Source organism: Achroia grisella, unplaced genomic scaffold, assembly GCF_030625045.1.
Source record: "Achroia grisella isolate CSIRO2021 unplaced genomic scaffold, CSIRO_AGI_Agris_v1 utg452, whole genome shotgun sequence".
In the NCBI taxonomy this organism is placed as follows: domain Eukaryota; kingdom Metazoa; phylum Arthropoda; class Insecta; order Lepidoptera; family Pyralidae; genus Achroia; species Achroia grisella.
Window position 1 is genome coordinate 1,320,003 of NW_026712864.1, and position 24,064 is coordinate 1,344,066.

Sequence of the window (24,064 nt, forward strand, 5' to 3'; positions counted from 1 at the left end):
ATAAACCTTACTTTTATAAATATATAGTATGTTTTTTATTGCAGATTTTTATTCCTTCTATACAGAAAAAGGTAACAATTAAGCATACATTCTGTTTCATGTTTAGCTGCCGTCACAACTCATAAACATTAAAACTCCCGTTCCACAACAAGTTGTGTATACAACTGTGCTTGAATTATGTTACTCTGTTACTTATTTAAATACATTAAAATTTATAGAATAACGATTCTATAACTACCAATTTCCAGTTTCAGTTACAATTTGTATAGTTCCCTTTTTTATAGTTATATTTGCATTTCATTCGTTTAAAATACTATAGGAGATGTTATTATGGATGATAATGGAATGGTGTACCCGTCTGCGCTAATGGTTTACATTGGCGGCGCACCAGTGGAGGATGGTAAGGTTAGCATGAGGTCGATCTGACCTCAGTTAGCACATCGTGGTTTACCATGAAACACAGAATTTACCATGAATTTATCACGATGGTCTCTATCCAGACTACCTAGAGATCAGCCCGACATGATACATTGCTAGCAATGGGGTTATTAGTCCATATTACTAATAATCCCTTTCCCCCTTTTTGGATACGTTAAATATTCTTATTTTTCAATAAAGTTATATAAATGGTAAGAATCCATCTAGATCGTAAAGATCCTTTTTAGTGTTTTATAATGTTCTTTTTTTATGATATGGATTGGAAAACGATTGTTCACTTAATGTAATAGTAAATAATAAATCTAAAATATAAATAACTATCGCTTGTAGACATAATGATAGGAAGAATTCTGCTGACAATACTTAGGCTAGTTAGTTATTATAGTTTAATAGGAATTATTGTATTAATTAAAACTAATCTATTTTCCAATTCAGCAGAGTATAGAGGGTTAAGTATTTTTACCCGTCTGTATAACGGATCACTGGAGAATTATTTTCAACAAGCTACCCGCGCTAATATGCGTGAAAAGGGTGTAATAGCAAATGTAAAAAGAGTTATTTTTATTCAGCTCACAAGATCGCAAGTAACAGGCTATCATAGATATAGCTTTCTTAAAGATACTCTAGTAAGTAGTTAAAAATAGACCTTAAGTATTAAATATCTTTATAACGGTACATTGTTTTCGTTTATATAACATCTAATCATTTATTTTTTCTTAAGTTTTTAGACTTTTTTGAGTTTTAGTTATCGATTGTAAAAGCAATTGTCAAAAAATTATGGATTTATTGATTAAGGATATTTTTTTTGGAAATATCATATTTATTTATATTAAATCAACAGCCTGGCTTTAAAAATGACGATGCTTCCATACAACCTTTCTTCTCTCCTTTCGACCCTTTACAATCCTTTGCTCGCATTAAAACGTTAGCCTATCTTCTTTTTCAGGATCTAGACTAACTGTGGACCAAATTTCATTTAAAACGGTTCAGTAGTTTTGATGTGAAAGCAAGATAGACAGACAGACAGATTTACTCTTGCATTTATGACATTAGTAAGGAGGAAGTAGGGATTGTCCGCCTATTATCATTATAAAAGAATAGACCGAAACTGAATCCAGTGAGCATACGAAATTGAAACACCAAAAAATATATAAGTATTGTAATCTATATAACTGGCAAATTCGGTAGAATGTCGAGTTTCCCCCATTAATATCACAAGGCGCGTCGTTCATATAGATTATATGGATATTCCTAAGATGGATTTCTTTATGTAAATAACAAAATGCGCCTGGAATAGATAAGAAACCAGTGATTTTCAAATAAAGATGACAGTACGTTTATTACCTCGCTCTATAATATACTAAGAACAATAATATTATACGTAAATATTATTATACCTGCAATGTCAGGACATTATTTATAATAATAAAATAGAAAATTTTGCATCGTGGTGTATACTACCCTGAGTGCCCCGACGTACACCTAAAAGATTGTGAGATCAAAACTAGCCGACAAAAAACAGCTTAGTTAAATTATATTTCTAACTGACTCTACATTGAAGGACACACCGCTGAAAGAAAACAAAAATTTAGCCGAGATGTTGTTGTAGGCTCGCCCCTGTCACGTTGGTTCAAATCCCGTGAAATGTGACGATGCTAAGTATTGCACACACCATAACGTCGATAAATAGATAGTGTCTCTGACTACCCCATCAAAATATATTACTAGATACTTGTCTGCAGTAATAAGAGTATATTTTATATAACATCTTATGATGTAATTATGTCAAATTTGTTTAAGTCACGAAAAGGTTACAAATAGATAAATGTACAGCCTTTCTCTTTTATAATGATAGTAAATATAGATTACATTTGTTTGTGATATTTTATTAATAGCAGTTAGTCGTTAATACCAATACCAGTATAGCAATAAAGTATGCCTACTAAAGTATTTATTTTTTCACCCTCATGTTTAATCTATCGTAAACTACTACAGATTATCGAACAGTATTATATATAACATACTTTCTCTCTAGCCATATTATTCATTGATATTGGTGGAAAGTTCTAAGTGAATCGAATGTATCCAGGTTTTCGTATTTGGAATTATTTATTGCAAAAACTCTAACTAATATATACTTAGTTACATTAAAATTTAAAATTGGATCACTGGAAACATAAATACACGATTGAGTTTGGAACCTGTACGTAAGATATATTTAATTGTAGCGATGAATTAATACTGATTTTAGAACTATTATATATATACATATATATTTCTTTTTGCTTACAGTAATTGTTATGTAATATCTTGCATGCTCCCTTGTACGCTCAATGAAAATTTGTTTTCGCTTGCCCTGTTTCAAGTTGGAGCATAAATTTTCATGAGTTTAATTTAGAAAAACTGTTAAGTCTTAATTAATTTCAACCCCCGCAGTTTAGACGGTGAATAAGGCGATAGAATTAAGGAGAATTAATACAGATTTTGATACGCTGAAATTTAAATAAGGTGTATTTTAGTAGATCGAATACTTTTTGAATTTTGCTTTTAAAGTCGTGTTTACTTTTTATAACACAAGCTGTTAATAAATTGGACATAGTGAATTTTGAGAAACGTAAACTTTGGAACCAGTACACCAACTTGACCTATTCTTTCACTATTTTTATGCTACATCATTCCAGAAAGATATAGACCATATATTATCCTTCTATATATAACACTCATAAAGATAAGTAACAGAACAGAATCACACAGTAACTAACTGATAAAAACTGAGTATGCTATGAGGATGGAAACTACCAGAAATGTCAATTTATAAGGATTTTGCTGCTAACACACGCTTTGGCAAACATACTCGTAACTCATGTGGGTAATAGAAATTTATCCACTTGAGTTCCTCACATTACAAAGACGTTATGATGACTTCACAACTCAGAAGTTACGCATATTTGGCAGTTTGAGATCACGGTGTAAACTGGAAATATTCTAATTTGGTATATAAGTATTATGTACATACATAAGAACTGAAATGTGAACAATTAAAACTATATATTAGTAATAATTTAATTATAAAGATACTTTCATAGTCAGAGGATTTACTAACTATTGTAAATTACAAAACTAATGACGTAAAATTCAATAAAGTTAATCTAATAAGCTAAATTTTGATTCTAACTAATAAATATGTTCTGAAAAAACATTAAATGCTCTCTTTTGTTATTGAAATAAATCGTTGATTAAAACAGAACTAATTTGATTTTTATTTTAAGTCTTTTAAAAATCGTAATAAACCTTTGTATGTACATATTTAGTTTATAGATGCATTATCGATAAAGCGAAGTAAACATTACAAAACTTCCCTTTATATTAACTCGAACAGACGGGCAGCTTTCACATTTGCTGTGAAGCGTTGGAGTAACGCTATGAATACAGACAGGGAGTTGACGAGACGCTAATCTAAATAAACCATCTTCAAGATTGCCACAGAGAAAATATTTCAAGTTATTCGCGGGATGCGGAGGACTTTGAAGGCTCAAGACCTCTCTTTACGTAGTTAGTTGTGTATGTATGTTAAAATGTTATCACACTTCCACCATTTCATTTCACAAATGTAGATTACAACGTTTAGCAAAAGTATCTATATATTCATTTTTACGATAAAGATATTCACCAAAAAAGTGTTCTAGTCTTTTTTATGTGATAAATTATTTCACGATTGAATTTAATATAATAAATGTACTTATATTCGTTACATTTATTTTGATTATTTAATTAGATTTTTTTTATTTATTTATATAATTAATATAAATCACACAAAGTAAAGAATATAAATAAAAATTTCGGCCTTCCAAATTTCCAATATATACAGTAATCTCTTTAGTATTCTGATGGATAATTATACAAAACAAGTAATTTATGGAATTATAACCATAATTATATATTATATTATACTAGTTTATAAAAAAAATATATTCAATCTCACTAGGTTACATCATTAATAAATATTCAGAATATAGTAATAAATACTAAATGTGCATTAAGTAAAACTTCATAAATTAGTAGGCTCTACTTATTGCTTTTATTTTTATTTGATTAACCAAATAATTTATATTTATATAGTGTTAGTACGTAGCAACCAATAAATGTATATCTACCAATATAGCTATTCATGTAGAAAATTACGGGAAATAAGCTTATCTACCTTTTCACGGTTTATTTTAATCTCGTCCCTGCAGAATTCGTCTTTGTTGTGGCGCCATTTAATTAATCTCAAAATTAATTTTAATGATGTAAATCAAATATTTGTTTGGTTTCGACTAAGATATATAATCAGGATTTTATTACACAATTATTTATGATCGTTAAGGCATTAGGGATGTTTTATGATTTGTTAATTAAACATTATTTTACAGGAACTTTTTAAGTTGAGATCTATTTTCTTTTATTTTATTGTGTGTGTTAAAATAAATAAATTGTCTTATAAAATTAAACATAAGACGAGAATTTCAATTCTTTTATATTTATTAAGTTTAAGGAATTATTTTGGGTATATAAATACTTGTGCTGTTTACATATGAACATATTTACTTAAAATATACCTAAGTCAGGAAGGCGTTGTTCGTATCTTTTATATCTCTATCTACGAAAATATTAAAACAACTGTCCTGTAAAAAATTAGAGATCAATTACAGTTTTGTATATATGTTTGTGTTATGTAGGTGACGGTGGCCACTTACCATCATCTGGCGGACCGAAAACTAATTTGCCGTTCTATTAACATAAAAAAAAATTTCAAAACTTATAATAATAAAAGAAAAGTCAGAGTAAAGATATATTCAAAGTAATTATATTAAACAGTATGATCTTTTATATTTATTAGCATAGTAGCACCATTAAATATATTTATACCCAAGGTAAACATTATCTCAAAATCCCTAACATCTCTTCTGGGCTCAGCGGTAAATATTTGAACTTATAAGGGATCTTTAATGTGTAGATTCTAGGTGTACCCTGATCGTTGCCATTAAGGTCTGATCCCTGAATTTGAGAAGTAGGTGAATAATAGGGGTCTTGCTGCACAGGCTAACTAAGCCGCCTGTTGCGGCCTTCAGTTAGCCTGTGAGTATGAGTCTTTAATAATTTCTGGTTAAGTATTTCATATTTCAACATATATTATTCTTTGTGATCTGTATTGTCTATAAAAACATTATATTTACTCATGATATTATATACATAGTACATATTACGTATAGAGTTTTATATGACTTTATTTAGTGTACTTACCGCTACTGCTATTTTAGTTTTTTGTGTTAATATTGAATTTTATGTTGTAATTAGTAATGTATTTTTATTCTTTATTGTACTTATTATGTTGTATAATTTGCGAGCTTAATATTATATGTATTAAATAAGTAATATTTGATTTTATTTTAAATTATATGTTTTACGATATCATTTTATTTATACGTAATTTAATTCTCTAATTCGATTTATACATACTTTTCTAACAACTTTTTCAGTTGTAAGCATGGTTATGAAATTTTATAATGACTATTTCTACTTCCCAAGTTTGAGAAGTAATCGCTAAGATTCAGTAAATTACGGTCACCCGGACTCTGAATTACGGTGTGAACTGAACTGAATTTATGAGGTCACCACGCTTTACTGGACATGTAGGATTATAATGTGCAGAGTTAACACTTTATGTCATCGACGGTATAATGATCTTACAATATGTTATAAGTAATTCCCTGTAATTAGTAACTTATACGTTTTTCCCAAAGGAAATAATATGTAGTGAATGGAATAATTTTGTTGTTCTAAATTATGTAGTCGTTGTTGTCCATTGCTGTTGCTTTATATTTTTTTTATTTCTTTTACTTAAAATATGAATGCTGAATAAACGTATTATATAATAAACGTATTATACTCATTCATAAGATTAATTAATCTTGATAATTATGATTTTTTAAAATAATATTAATAAAGTCAATTGATATTATCAGTTAATAAAAAAAACGAGGAAAAAATATCTGTTTGTGTATTAAGATTTATAACACAACATAAAAACTACTAGAGAAATTTGAATTAAATATTCATAGAATGTGTTGTTATACAGGGTAAAGAAAACAGAAAAATACTCTTCATGGAGATAGATAAATAATTTTAGTTTAATTAATTTATTTATAAAATATTAGATGGCATTATATAATGACAGAAATAATTATAGCATTTAGTTCGCATGCTGCAACTCAAACGATACATTTAGTTGCCATTGAAACGAAAGAAGAAGAAGGATTATCTTTAATTATATTATTTTTACATTTAATTTTTGTTATTATTATATATATATATATGTAGCGTTTAGATATATACGCTGAATAAGGCATTTCAAGTCAAGCATAGAATCTATACAAATAAATAAAATTAAATTGTCTGTTTATAATTTAAAATTAACAGCATTTCATAAATGCATGTTTTTCACATGCATTTATGAAATATATATATACGAAAATTTAAAATTGTCTATCTGTCCTGTTAGTTTTTTCTAATCTTTGAAATTGCTGCACTTATTGTGACGGACTTTTTATTCGACGATAGCTAAGGAATGTCATAAGGAATAACGGATACTATTATTTTAGAAAAAATCTAATATATTTATACATAATTTTAAATGGACGCATTTGTGACTTTATTTTTAAATGTTGTCATCATCATCAGAACATGTCAATAATATCATCAATGTTAACTTTGTTTTTATAGAGAAATGTCAATAATATCATCAATAATCATTCTAAAAAATATTTTATAATCCTTTTTAATATACACCATATTTCAAGATATTAAATGCATAGCTATGAATCACAATGACAGTCTATTTCTGTACCGTAATTTTGCTTGCGTTTTGCTATTCCGTCCTTGCAGCGTAGTTGGCTACATTATTCAAATTTCATGCTATTATGTGGGCTACCGTGGTTGGCCTTGTTTTAAAATGTATATTGAACTTCTAAAATAAATTGCGTTCATACGATGATGACATTGCTGGCGATTTTAATGAATTAGAAATATTGATTACTACTTTTTTTAAAACATACAACTGAAATAATATTATGTTGGAGAGACATCAAAATATAGTTACACAACATACTAAAGTTTATAAAATAACATAGGAGCTCTTTATACATGCTTTGTTATAACAAAATACATATGAACAACTTCAATGGTTGACGACTGTGATTGATGAATGCATTATTCTATTAATTACAAAGTCTGAACTAATATACATATTTGAAATATTTTTATATCCTAATAAGATATGATGTAACATATTTTATAATCTATGGGAAAATCACGATCTTTTATACAAGCGTGCATGCAAAAGACATACAAAAATTACTTCAAAACAGAACTATGAATACTCATATAAATATTTACAGACAAAAAGAACAAATAGACACGACTTTTAAAATCGCTCTATAGACTACAAGGTGCACACTAATATTATTATGTTCTCGAAACAAAATCTATCAAACTATAAAACTGTTATCGAAAATGTCGATCAAACTCGACATTATTGTTTTCCAAAGCAATAAAATCAATTCCGTTGGGAAATCTCGTAAAGTACACACATTTTATGAGACAATATCTAAATGTAGAAGCTGTGTGTAAAACAACAAATATTGTAATATTGGAACTGAAGCATTGCGAGTACTTATATAAATGGTAAAGTACAAAAGTTGTTACTTTTAGAGCCATATTTCTTTATTTCTTTTATATTATTTTCTATTGCTAGGCTAATCGGTAGCGTAAAGAGTTCACGTCAGCAATGAAGTTAACCAGTAATGTCAATATTTTAGTTGCTGTATTAATTTAGTGCTTACAAAAACATAATTGTTAACACTTACATTACTAGTAGCTAAAGTCTTAACAGTAGATTAATAATGCCTCATCAAAAATGCTAGAACTCGGTTGACTTAGTGGGTGGACATGGAAATTATACACTTGATGTGAAGTAACGGCTTTGCCAACATTAAGAACCTCTGCATATTTTAACCATGGACGCATATTTAGTACATAAAAGAAATGTGAAACCTTTACTACATTTAAAGTTTTATAACAAGATATTTTATATTATGATTGAAGAACTTTGTATCTTTTACATCATGAGTAGAAAATCTGCTTTAAAATCTATCTATTGTTATTTCTGCATCCATCCCGTTATTTATATATTTGATAACTTACAGCTTTAAAACAATTGAATTAATCTGTTTTTAGGTTACGATTGATCGTCTCGATTCTGATATTAATTTAATAAACCCCTCCGAGATATATTGCTGGTTTACTTTATGTTGTCCTGTAGGTACCTTCTAATATTGGAGACCTTAATATAAGTTGATTTTTAGTTTATTGAAGTGTTACTACAACATGTGACTAACTTAGTCCAGTAAGACCTGAAATGACATATTACAATCGTATTTAAATATCAATAACAAATATATGAATACCGTAACTACTTTATACATTCCGAGAAATGTTTACGTATGGTCGTGTTTTATTAAAATCCCATTTAAATCCAACAATACAAGTTGTAGGGTTAACCCAGTTGCTAAAGTACGTAACTTTATTTATGGCACCGTGATAAACGCACTACGGTTGCGGTTGCTATTGTAATGTATAATAAAACGGTGTAAGCCGTGGTTTTATATCTTCTCTATTGAATGTAGTAATCTAAAGATATTCGGTATGTTTCGGTATAATTAAAATAATGAAAGGAGAATCTACTTTTGAAAATAAACATAGTTTTATATCTCTTAAAAGATTTCATGTGTAAGTATATGTTTTTAAATAACTCATTTCCGTCCTAATTGCATTATTCCATTTCAAAAGAGTAGGAAATTTTTCAAACAGGTGTTTCGCGTAATGGTGGATGTTTTTGTTCAACAAAATCTACTTGTTTACAATATTGTCTTAATTTAAGGTTCAATATTGAACTCGTTCGTTTATTTGTACTAACACATCCATGCGACGTATGATATGAATCAACTAAACAATCAATTATGTTTATGGACCACAATATTTAGTAAAATTGCCATTCGGCCGAGCACCATGCGACAGATGTCTTGTAGGCCCGACATTTCCGTACTCGTCTCACCTACTTGACAAGTTTCCAATAAGGAACTTGTATAGACCGATCTGATGTCACCAATAACTTAAGTTTGAACAAGAAATGTTAGAAGAGGATTTCATCAAAATTTCTGACAACTTGACGACGGTCCCATCTGTACATGACGATTAGGCGTCTCGTCTTTATTATTCTTTCGCTAACTTTTTTGTAAAATGTCACATTTTTTTATAGTAGAAATGACGTAGAATTTCATTATTTCTATTTAATTAATTTTATAGTTAGTTATTTTATTGTTAGTAACGGTAGATTACATTTGTACACGTTACATGTATAAATAGGATATTTATTACAATTCCACCGAGTGATATTCGGTTCCCAATTATTAGATGGAATTCCATAACAAAATCATTACAGTTATTATCCAAAGTTAAAATATATAAATTAAAATTATACAAAGTTCTTAAAATAAGGAAAAATGTACATGAAACTTGTAAATTTCAATACGGAAGTTGGTTTTAAATTTTCTGCCGTATGGAATTCAGTGTTAGATATACTTAAAAATAAATGTAAAGCTAGATATGCCTGAAAAATCGAAGTGATACAGTAAGTGCGTTTTGTCGTGGTGATCAAATGTTTTTCAGTAATAGTGGATCACCACTAAACCGTAAATCATCAGATTTACGTATGAAAGTACTAAGAAAGTGGATAGACAGATATGACTGCTTGTAATAACTATTTACATCCCCCGCTATCTTTAGTCGACCCATGACCAGGGTGTTTGTAACTACGTAGAGTCGAAACCTCGGGAGCTCTTAAATAATATTATTATAATAAATATCTCTCTCGTTATATCTAGTTATGTGTACAATTAATTAATTTTATTTCTTAGTAGTTGGCAACATAGGAATTTATTTCACTTTTTGCGTAAACTATATTGGGTTCATGTAATATTAGGATTTTTTTTACAAGCGTCCAGCATAATTTAGTTTAACTTCAGTTAAGAACAATAACTTAAGTTATTATTGGAAGCTTCCGATATGCTATATTATTTCTTTTTTTTTTGAACTGGTATTCTATCGATAATTTTTATAGGGGTTAGACTAAACTTATTGAATAAATGGGATATAAAATTGAGTATTCTTATAAATTTTATGACGTAATTACGGAACTTAATTACATTTTGTCTACATCATAAAATTGATATCGGTATTATTTATATATTTTTCAATTAACATAAATCAGTTTATACAAATTAGTTATGAATCATGAAATTATGTAATTTGAGTAATCTGTTGGCATAATCGTCACAAATACAAACAAATTTAAAAAATATAAACATACAAATTATTTGAAAATGAGTAACGTGTTAATAAAACCCTATGAGTACGGTTTTAAGCACACATGGACAGATGCTGCACTGTAATGAAATTAAAAGCTCGTAATCGTATCAGCGATCTGCAGCTTTCAACTGCCATTCATGTACGTAGTTCTGGTTGGTGCAGTACTTAAATTAGCATCCAATTTACTTAATGGGCGTTAATATACTACCACCGTGTGAAATTTCACTTTGCTGGAGTATACTGTAGTGGTTTAAATAATTTTCACGGTCTCTTAATTACTCGAGTATCAGTTACATTACAGTGCTTTTTTTTTTAAAATGTTAGGTCTAAGCATTGTAAGTGCACTAAGTAGGTATACTAAGCATTCATTTTAGGTTGATAAATGGTTTGTTACTTACATTGTCTTACCTTCTGTTCTTGCCTACCGGTTCGTTCTCTGGGTAATACAATCATTTCATTAATCATCGGTCTTTGTTTGAAAAGTCGTAACTCTTGCATAGATTCTAAACAAACAAAAAAGTTTAAACAATAATTATTGTTGTTATCACAATTAATATTAATTAACATATTTTATATGATGATATTCAAAATATATTGTTTATTTTCTTTGGTTAATAATTTAATTCAATTTTTATATTGTAATTAGTGTTCAAGCTTATGTATATCTCGCATATACCCTTTTATAGACGTCTCTAGCAAGATAATTTCCTCCATATAGATAAGTCAAGGGCTTCAAAAATTCCCACCATCAATACCGTAATTTGATAAAATACAAGTTTAAATCCCCAGAGGCTTGGTTTTAACAAAATCCGTCTAAGTTACTTCATAAAATAGTTAATTGTTTTATAAAATTAAACTTTGCTTTAGAAATTTTAGCTACCTTCTTATTAACAGCTACATAATTAATATTCTTAGGCACATAATAAATTAGACAGTACAGGTTCTCCTAGATTGGCTTTAAATTAAATTTGGATTAATAATAAGACTAAATATATTTGCTCCGTCTACTACATATAAATCAATTAATATTCCGATCAGTATCCTGATTCTATTGGATAAGAAATTGTACTAAAATTGTTACACGCAATGTCGACTGAAATCACGTTTCTGTCTCATGGGTCATTAATATTTTATATAACAGCCATTTTGAAATAACAATATTTATTTATTGCATTACAAGGGCTAGTGTTATATGAATATCAGGAATGGAAGGAATTCAGGCATGGCAATTTAAACGAGAGAAGTTGATGTACACGCTATAATATCTTCTGAATATTCTTTAATGATTTAATACGCTTGGTTATGATGTAGTGCTTTTTTATATATGTAATTCAATTGTATGTACGTCATGAATAATGAACAGAATATAAGTTATTTACACTAGAGTAATTGCATTAAATTAACATTACATTTTATATGCATTAAAAACTTTATAATATTGTAATACTGAAGAGTTTTATTTGTGATTAACATTAATTAAAAAACCCATCTCACGATTTTGATCACGTTAGTTTTGTGCAGGTTTTTTCCGAATTCGTTACAGATATTAGTCTATATTATAATATATAATATACATGTAGATATAAATATATATTTATTGCTTATAGTGTCACCCTACGTGAGGGTACGTTAGCATGTATTAGAGCAAAAAAATCTGCTACCGCTTGTATTTACTTTGTTTTTGCAATGTATACCCGCTATTGTTTGCTCAGGCTTTTGAATTTTCAAATCGTCACGTGCTTGTCACAAGTTCAGATATTTATATGTAGTATATAGACTGCAAAATAATATGAATTTAATGAACAAACAAAGCTATTATAAGATGTTTATTTAGCAAACATAAATAGTTCTATATAGCATCTTACTACTTACCTACTGGATTCTGATTGTTAAGTCCTACATCTATATGCCTTCTAATTTCGGTAGTAAATAATAATGTATATAGTTTCATTTAGAAATGAATATTTTTATTCACGCAATCGAAGTAGACTTTGTAAAAAGTCTGCGTGGGTACCCCAGTCTTACCTATTTCAGCATCAAAACAGCTTGCTTTGGAAGTCTTAGGTGATTCTTAAATTCAATAATAGTAAGTAGTGTATTTCTACGTGATCTCCTAAAAGCTATATAAGGGGTGTTTCCACAGTTTACTCCGTTATATAAAAGTCTTTCTGGCAGAAAGTGCTTCCAAGGTTACACACATTTAGGTCATTGCCGTTCCGCCGCTACGTGATCCGGTAATATGTTGTAGTTATGATTCTCGGTTTATGTTCCTTGCAATATTTTCTCTATATTGTTTAGAATGGAGCAAAATGAAATTACTTCAATTTACTTTAATAATCCTTAGTGGTAATTCCAGTTAATTTTATACCCATTTTCCGGAACTCAATTGTTTAAGGACCAAGAAACTACAGCATGTTACAGAAAAAAGAATGTATATGAATGAAGTGTATATATTGATTTTGAACTTCGGATTGAGTTGTTGAGACCTCATTTATAATAGGTATTAGGCTCATTTATATGTGAAGACTGAACACATGCGCATTTTAAAACAATAATTTTCAGTTATTTTATATCATTCATATACAAATACTTAAAATAACTTATTTTGTGAAATGAAAATGACAAAGACCACTTATATATAAATATATCATTAAAATAAAATGTGGGAAAAATTGTACAAAATATAGATTTATTTTTTAATGTTATATTTATTCACGTTATAATTTTAATAACAGAATTACTTATACCTTTAATTAGCCATTATGCTTCTAAATTCTACAGTTTGTTTTTCAACTTTTTACTGATATTTACCATATATCAAAGATTTTTTTACAATTTATATAATTCCCGTGATTGCCTCACATACGTTTTAACTAAAATTGTAGTATATATGTGTTTTTTTTATAAAAGCTATCTTTTTCTTTACTTTTAGAAGCTCATGTAGAATATTTTAGTTTGTGTATACATATAAGAATAGATTTCTTGCACGCTATGAGTATAACATACATAAAGCCCTGTTATTACTTGATAAGGCGCTGTCTTCACGTGAATAGATTCCCGTCAGGCGGCTGTGATCGCACTGAATGACTTATCATCCTGTAGATCATGATTATTCTTGACAAGGGTCCATAAACAGCGCCTTATTTGACATACCTTATATGTAGTATACGTGAATAGAGACATGTCAGCTCAATGGTAGGGGTTACCCTGAATTTAGGGCGATATGTTCGTTTATAATAGATGGTGTAGAAATTATTGAACCTGCCGAGTATTATTAACAGGCTACACACTCGGTACTTGTAAACTATTTGTATTATTGAACATAAGTTAACTTAATGTGTTACGTTTTAGTATATTTGTATACATTCATATATTCATATTTCATGTATTCATGCTAATATATATTATAAATGTAAAAATATATATATTTCATGTATTCATGCTAATATATATTATAAATGTAAAAATATATATATCTGACTGTTTAAGAGACTTAAAGTTGACATAAAGATATATGAATCTTTTTTTACACATATTGTAAAAAAAATAAGAATAATTTTAGGTGTATATACATATTTCTTCAAAAGTGTCATATAAAAAGGGTATCAAAATAATATTAGCATTTTATAAAAAGAATAGTAGATATGCTGCCAGCACCAGATATATCTTTTAATCAAACACCTAGTATGGATAGTAAAGTTTCGTTTGAAGATAGAAATACTTGTACTAAAATTAATTAAATATGTTTTCTGATATATATATATGTATTCGTACCTACAAAAAATCAATGAACTGATATTTGATGTATACCTTTACACATACAAGGGCTTTAGAACACTCGTTAAAAATTTATTACTACCCTATTCAACTTAGTTCAATACAAGAAGATGGAAAGCATGAAAAGATGTCATTGAGACGAGCAAGCAAGATTGATGACAGCTTCCCCCACTCTATTCAGTTAAAAGCCCGGGGGAATAAAAAGTTTTCTACACAAGTTTTAGCGACGACAGTTTGTCTATTGAAATTTATTCCCGTTTGCCAATTATTGTTTTATTTTCATATTGTGGCAGGATTCGAAATTGGCACCTGTTGGGATGTTTTGGTTCATTTTGTTATATAAATTTCTAAACCTTTACTGTAATTTTATCTGCCGGAACTCGTTTTTTATTGGTTTCCGTAGAAATTTCCTTCCTTAGTGGATGTCTATGTAATAAAAATTTCGAGTTCCTAAGCTCATTGGTAAATTCATTCTATGACATAAATCTCCATATTCATACTTTTATATTAATATTATAAATGTTTGTCTATGTATCTATCTAACTTTTTAAAACTAAATGGTTTGACAGACAAGAAGGGATATAGGGTGTCACAAGAAGGGACATAGGATATCTCTAATTTAAAAACAAGCAAACGAGTTGGGGGAACATCTAGGAATATTATATGGGCTAATAGTAGGTATATCTATTGACGTATGGTCAACACGTTAATAGATATTCTATTGGCCTTGTGTTGGCCTACGTATTGGCATCGGTGAACTAGTGGTTTACAACACTGCCTTACTTTTCGATGGTTGCGGGTTCAATTCCTCGCATTGTCTTTTCTACATATATTGTGTATGTATTAGCAAACAAAATGTATTTAAGTATAGTTATAGTGTCAGTTGTCCAATTCCCTTAATACAAGCTCTGGTTAACTTGGGACTGGATGGATTTGGATTATTATTACAGTTATAAATATAAAACAAACTGTGAAATGTTTATATTGCAAAATATAACTCAAAACAATTTTCATGGAAATTTAAAAACTAATAATGTAAAACTACATCAAACAATTACTGTTGCTAAACAAAACAAGATTAAACTCAAACACGATCGAGTACGATGTTTGCTCCACTGCTAATCAACTACGTCTCTCGACCGGGATATTTGCTATTGCTTTCATTACTGTTATAATAAATACGAATGTTATTTCATTTTCTAATATAACATCGTATCCGTGCACTGTTTGAACACATCACGCTTTATTAGTAACCAATCGAGTTGATAAGCATACATAGAATAACACTTCTGAATGAATTTCTGACTGATTTATATTTAATTTATCTGAATATTTGGTATTTATTAGAGTTTTTTATAAGTTTCAACCAAATATCTCTAAGAATCAGTATCCTTTATTGAAATATGATATAGTTAAATTAGTAGCAGGACTGGACTTCAATTGCTTAAATATTATCCGAATACAACAGAAAATATTACAGTTCCAGAGGTCTACACGAAAAAAATGGTGGAAAAAGCTTACTATAATGGTGTAATTTCTCTGCCATATTTATAATAGAGATTCCTCTAAGAAGCACGAAAGTAAACTATGGTTCTTTTCTACCTAATGAAAAACCTTACAAATTTCAGATTGCGTGTGAATAACAAAATACAAGATAATTTAATGTAGCTAAATAAAACGGTCGTAGTGATCAAACTGGACTTGTCCCAGTATTTACGATTACGAGAAATGAAACAGTAATGATAATGAACAAATATTCTCTCTTGTTACAGGCTTATCCAGCGTCATTATAGAAATTGGCATTTTAATTCTCACCATAACAAAATTGAATGGCAACGTAGTCACCGATACTCCAACCAATAAAGAATCAAATGAAGTTTACCAAAGAGATAGGCCAAAAGAGATCTTGGAACCGGAACTGCTGCCGGTACTTCATGGTAACGACACTAGGTGTCGGATATCTGAATACCTGTGCTCCAATAAAAAATGTGTACCGATAAATAGATTTTGCGATGGCTCCAATGATTGCGGCGATTCTTCTGATGAACCGAGGCATTGTACACGTGAGTATAATATTAGTTTATTTCCTAATTATACCTACTGAATTTGTTTTTGGGGTGCCTGTACGTAACTAATTTGATCCTTTTCTTTATACAAGTTGGACTTTATACATTAAGGTCCTAAGGACTTTGTACAATCTTCTCTTCAGTCAGTCAAAGAGATTTTAAGGTGTTCGAATACATTTGAAATTTTAAGCGAAAAATCTTCGTATAAATAAATATGTATAAACTTTTTTCAGTAAACGTTTGCAACTTTTTTTATTAATGTTATGTTAATAATAACGATTTAACACAATACATGTACAAAAGATATATTTAATTAAGTCTCGGAAGTAAGGCGGTGTGCTACATAACATTGTACCACCGACACGTCCTATTATTACTTATAATATATGTCTTTTAACCAGCGTAGCGACAATATAATTTCTCTACTTTTAATATATACTGCTGTCTTGTGAAACGATTGTATTCTTTATGGATGGATATTACGATATTTTTAGACACAATAAAGAGTTACTGAAACATAAAACTTGAATGGGCATCTATACTTTAATATATAGATAGTATAACTGAAAGTAGCATGAACACGGAAGACTTAAGTGCTTTCCTACTAGGAGCGAGGGTTAAATCTTTTACACTTTCATAATCTTTTTCTTATATAAATTCACATGTCGTGGCAATAGCTGAAAGGTCAGGTAGGGTATTTTTATTATAGCAGGGACTTGTACTAGCGTTCATACAAATATTTTAGAATTTATTCTGCATAATTATGACTTCGCTTCGGTAGTTAAATAAAAATAACGATATTTTTTTCATTTAATGAAAGTAAATTATGATAAAATATGGTATTCTCATTAAATTAAAAGTCATAATAATATAATAGTTATATAGTTATAGAAAATAGTCTGTCTATTTGTACTTGTTGTTCTACCTATTTTCACATAAAATTTCATTGAGATCTGTCCAATTCTTTTGTCACCATAAGGAAATAATCAATTCGACGGACATACTCGAATACTTTCGTATTCATAAATAATGTTATTATGTCTGTATCATCTAGACCGTTTGCTCTGTTGTCGATATTTAAATTAAAGGTAAATGCTAATAAAAATAAGTACATTTATTTTAAATATTCTAAAATCACATAAGTCCCTCGTATTTGTCGTCTCAGTTCGTAGTCATTTTTCCATCTGACATAGATGTTATTTTATAAACGCCCAGCAAGTAGCCTCTGTCAAAGAGTCCGCAACATAAAAAAACATTAATAAATAAGATAAAATCTATACACACTGTCACGTAAATTCTAAATTATAAAATCGATGAGGTACATGATTCGGGAATCATGTACCTCATCGATTATATAATTTATGTAGGTATTCAATATATTTAATTACAAAGATATGTACATATACGTAGTAAAAAATATTACCTAAAATAGATACTTGATCTCGTCTGACCTAGAGGCATGACCCATTGGGGAATCTTATTGTATTTTATTTTATACGAATAAAAGTACGTTTAGTTGAAAAGGACAAATATTTTCTTTGTTACGTAAGTATAAGTTTGGCTAAGACGAGATGCCCTCTGCCCACATAAATATCTATTCTGTTTAAAGGTGATATCATGTATTTTTTTTATATTTCCATTAGTATAAGTCATGTCCTTGTAAAGGTTTTTATGCATAGTTTAATCATTCATATCTTTTCTGTTTCTTGCTATTTCATCTCCTACTTTTAGAGTAAAATATAATCAGAGTACATCAACATGATGCACTAATTACTAATTAATTGACTAATTCATATCAAATTTCAATCAAGATTTGTTTTGTTGAACGTCTGTTTCTTTTTTTTTAATGAACTGCTGTTTAATATTGAAGATAACAGATAAACGGGTACAGTTTTACATTAATAATATTAATATGAATTTCCTTTGATTTGCCTGATATATAGAGAATACCTATTCTGTTAACAAACGTTTACATTTATAGCATTTGTTGTCTACTTGGCATCGTCCCAAAATTTGTCAGATTAACTTAGGAGTAGGAGCTTAGGTAAGATTAAGTGGCTTAATTTTATTTTTAGCATCACATTTTTTAAGTTTACTTTATTACTTGTTAAAGAGGGAAAATATGCAAATGCCAAACAACTGAAAACGACTTGATTGATAAATTTTCTTTTTAATTAATTGGTCGTTTATTTTCAAGAATTAGAAATAGAAATAATCTTTATTCAAATAAACTTAATATAAGCACTTTTGAATAGTCAAGTTTTTTTATTCTACCGCTTATTCGGAATGCAAATTCATCACAAGAAGAATAAGCAAGAAACTTGTGTGTTGCTCTTTTAAATAAATATAGGAACAAGGAATACTTTTTCTAATAATAAGACCAAGCTATATTCAAAATTTCAATATCCTAACTGACTAGTTTCAGGTATACTCTAGTAAATCAGTTTGTCGAAAGCTAGAACATTCCGATTTATATGTATATGGAGATGAGATCCGAATATTCTTTTGTTTTTATGAGGCCGTCTTAGAACACTAAGACTGCAAGTTCAATATCCGCAGCTGAAACCTTTTTGTGCCGCGCTCTGACCCAACCGTTATTCTCGAACTCTTATGATCCCAAAGTTTTCGATACTCGATTAAATTGAGTAAATCTCAATTTGGAAATAATAGCCACTCGTTCGATTTGATTTGCTTAAAACGAATATCAAATTATATTCGTATTTTTAGGATTACAATTGTAAAGTTAAATTTGAACTTTTAAAACCTTATTTAAACTTACAGTCTAAAATAAGGTTTTATATCTCCTCTTCGGCTCTCCTACTCGTTATTAAATTACAGGTATATAATCAATAACCTACATAGATAATAATATAAATACCATTATAATTAATTTAATTTGAATTGACACTAAAATTACTGTAGTGTACCTATATGTATAGGTAGGTAAATGAAGTAGTTTTCATAGTTTCGTTTTCTATAAAATTTAAAAGAACTATATAAAGACTTAGCACTTTTCTAAATTGTAAGAAACGATCGGTATAACATTCCCCTCAGATTCTAGGGAAGAAGGTAAAACGAATCTCGTTGCCTCATACCAGGCCCATCTGACCCGGGTCACGGGACCACCTCAATGAGTAATGGCGCTCTTTACTCCAGCTTTTATTGAAAATGCTCACCGATGCCTAATGTAATTCGCTCGATTTATATCTACGGTGTCTCAGCGGACACGCCCATATATCTTGTGCCGTCAAACACAGATGGTCTATATTAATGAAGGAATACTGTAAGGAAATGCAGAATAAGGAATCAAAACAGTGTTTGTTTTCTCTGTTTTACGTAATAATCATTGCCCCTTAACTTGAATCTTGAAATTAGAAATTATAATTATAGGCTGGCATAAAGTAGTTTACTAATAGTAATTTGTTCACCTACAACTTTTTCTATGATTACCTTTTTATATCTAAAACTAAACTTGGGCTATGAAATTTCTTCACATTAGCTTAGCTAATTATGTCTCTAAAAGTAAACCTCCATAGTGATGGAGACATTTACTATTTGAACACTATTTATAGCATTTCGACGAAACACTTTCAGTATGTTTCTAATATTATAATTAATATTTTTTTAATACTGCGAAGTATGTGGCTTGTTCACATACACCAGAGATTTCAAATAATTATAATATTTGTTGTTAGTCGGCGAAAAGTTTGCTGTTTTTATCACTGACGACTTATTCAGTAATGAAGTTAACACAATGTATACTAACTGTACATGTAAAGATTGGTATTAATATCAGCCAATTTCCTAATATATATTTTTCAGGTATATATTATATTATATACCAGAAATCTTTTAATGCTATGTCGCTGTAAAAGATAAGAAAACGATTCCATTGGTTTGTGGAAAACATCGACCGTGAAACTGTTTACCTTAAATTTATCTGTAAAATATTTTTTCTGATAAAGATTTAAATGAACAATACTATGATATAATACATTAATCATGAAAAAAATTCTGCCTGTCTGGCGACTGAATGCGTAATATTAATAGCAGAAACCTTTTTATGTGGGTTGCGACGCGCTGGGACAACAAATAAAGCAGAACTCACATGACAGCCAGAGAGGGAGTTGGGGATTGACTCGAATGTAATAATAATTGAGTTTGGGAATGCGACGACACGATGCCCGCCTCAATTCGTCTCCATCTCTGGAAGTGGATTAGTGCGGCTCTATAGCGGATAGGCAATATTGTTAAAGTTTAATAAGGGTTTCAATAGCCGAATAAATAGGCTCATAGTCTAACAAGATCTGTCTCTTTAAAGATTACGTAACCTTTCGTTTTTGGCTATAATACTATAAATTTCGCAATTAGAAGGTTAATTATTAAGTATTTTTGTTTGTGTTGTACTGTCAGCCATACCATGTGCTAAATGAGCCGTGTGACAGATGAGTTCGTAAATGTAATCCAAGTTAATAATTACACTGAACATTCAAAACATCTTAAATTTTATTTTTTTTTGGCTTATTTTTTTAGGTTTTTAATTTGGTATCCTGATCATTTATTATTCACACTTAAAAAAACTTTTCCAACTACGATATGAATTTGTGAAATAAAATTTTTAGATTTGCATCAAAAATAGTATCAAAATAAGTACACTCCTCTTTTTGGTGATGTGATAATTAGTCAAGATTGAAGTAAATCACAACTTTATATAATTTAAAACTGTATTTTTTACAAAGTAAACTCAGTTCCAGTCCATTCGTTTATGTAGGAAAGGGTAATTAAAATAAATGTTCCTTCAAAAGTAAAATTATGTTGTGTAGTATATTTCAATTTTAATTCTATTATATCTATTTATATGTAATAAAGGATTAGATAGGTGTCAATACAATATAGTTAATTAACTCGGCAAAGATATATGTATAAATAACGGTAAGAATAATAGGTACTACCGCTTTCTGGACATTTGTCGTAAAACATTTTTTATCATTTTAATTATAACGCAGTAAATTTTATGTTGCAGTCTAGCAATATGAGCAGGTATTATACCTTTTATAGAGGTGTTATTAAATTAAACGACTGAAGTACAACGGTAGAGAGTGAGACGCCTAATGGCTTGAGTGAGGTAGCTAATAAGATCACGTGGTTCATTAATTTGTTCGGGCTCAGCTAACTCGTTCACTGAAAGGAGGTGGCTGAAATTCTGAATCATAAAATAAACATGTACTTACTTGAAAAACTATTAATATCTTAATAGAAACGAAATCAATTTAACTGTATAGATTTTCTAATGCGCTCATTTGTATTACAGATTGAAATAGCGCTAGTGAGCTTTAAATATCCATATGTACAGAGTCGAAATTTAATGTAATACATAAATTATAATGTAATTCAGTGTAACTAGGTATTTAGCTACATTTAAGAATGTAAATGAACCGAATCGCTCTGATCGATCCACTGTCCCTTTTTAACGAGGATCTGATTTATGATGCCTGAGCCGAGATTCGAACCCTTTGCCGAACCATCATATTAAAGTAGTATCCCTCAAGTAGGAGCTCACTGTGCCTCTCCATTAGTCTTCCAGCGGGTACATTTTGCACTTGACTTCATTGTCATCTGCTGAAGCCTTATTTAAAAAAATCGGTTTCCAGAAACAATGTAGCTGACATTTTTTCTTAGAATAGTTATGGTTTTATACAACAATAATCCATATTTGTGATACACTTGATTTGTTAGTTTTAGTATTAAGTATAATTTGTCGCGTAATAGAAATAGTAAATAAAATATTACTAAGAAAACAGTATTCACAAAGAATGCCCTTTAAGTCTCGAAGCAAGCACATGGCTAGCGAATTGTGGAAGGCAACTCACGGCGGATTGAAGCCTCCATTATTAAGTTTTAATGACGTCGACCACAATTCCAGCCCCGAAGTGATAAACAAAGGATAATGGGCGCTATGTCTCTAGTAATAAGATAAATAACCAGAGTCGCAATCTGTCGCAGTCTGGAATGTAATCTCGAAGCGAGGAAATTAAATATGAATGGAATAAGTACCTACTCAAGATCTAGATATATAAAATTGAAATAAAAATAAAGGCTCCCACATTGTTTATAGGAATATTAGATTGTTTCTATCAATATTAATTTCAATTTATTAATCGTAAAAAATACAACTCATTGAACATTTAGGTGGGAAAAAACGTTCTAGTTTAGTTTCTTGCCAATTCTTCTAAACTGAAATAGTTACGAACTGGACGAAATTAACTATATTAAAAAAATAAGTTTAGTAAATACTTTACTATCAAACTATATTTTGCAACACTTACATTCAATTGTTGGAATTTTAGTAGGTAATATCAGTAATAAAAATTCTATAAATGTACCTTCCAACTCAAATATTCTGGTAAAAATATTCACCTACCAAAGCTACTTAAGGCAAGAAGAAATCACATCCTCATACAAAGTTTGAAGCTGACCTCTGACTTTGTTTATCCAAGTAATTCCCTTTCCTTCGATCGTAAAAAAAGTTTTTATTATGAATTATATTTAAGGGTATTCTCTGTTCGTAATAGGAAAGTAAATTAAGCGGTGTACCTAGATTAGTGTTAGGTATTTACCTATATGTTGGAGATACATAAACCATTAGTATTCTTCAGGTATATGTTCCAATAATTTATAAAAAAGTCAATTATTTTATATTTAAACAAGCTACATCCTCGTCTTCGCTCGGTTGTAGTCTTGCTTAGCCGGCAAACATTATAATAATTTTATGACTTTTATATAAATTATTATTAACATAATTTATAGTCTGTCACTCAGGAATAATGTACCTTTCAAACAGTGAAAGAATTTCTAAGTAGTTCCAGAGTTTTTTTCTCCATAACAAAATCAGTTCTACCTTTTTTTAAAATGATGGCAAACAAGCAATTGGTTGCATCATATGGTAAATGGTTATCGGAGCCTATGGATACTTAAATCACTAGGGCTTTCACGTACGTGCTGGTAACTAAAATAAAATGTTAATCTATTATCTAAATAATATGCTTCCAATATTGCGGATCAACTTTGGGTTTTGTCGAATTGGAATATCACCTTTTTATCGTACTCAAAAGGAAGAATTGAGCCCTTATAATATTCGAAAGGGGATTCATCCTTTTTAAGATGTTATATGTCAATACATATCTGTATAAATAAAAAGTTACTTCCTATGTTTTTTCTCTATTACTTCTTGAATCTTCTCTTTCTTCCCAATATTTAATTAGCCTGTTTACGAACGGTAAAATACATATAATTTGTTTTTTTTTTAATTGAAATACTGC

The 24,064-nt window shown here is 29.4% G+C and overlaps 1 protein-coding gene across 1 annotated transcript in view; it reads left to right on the forward strand.

Annotated features, from left to right (window-relative positions):
* LOC131845128 (uncharacterized) overlaps positions 1-24,064 on the forward strand; it is a 57,597-nt gene that overhangs the window by 10,236 nt on the left and 23,297 nt on the right. Inside the window, exon 3 of the mRNA XM_059194166.1 lies at positions 16,452-16,742. Coding sequence (XP_059050149.1) covers positions 16,452-16,742 — 291 coding nt within the window. The remainder of the gene's footprint in view (positions 1-16,451; positions 16,743-24,064) is intronic.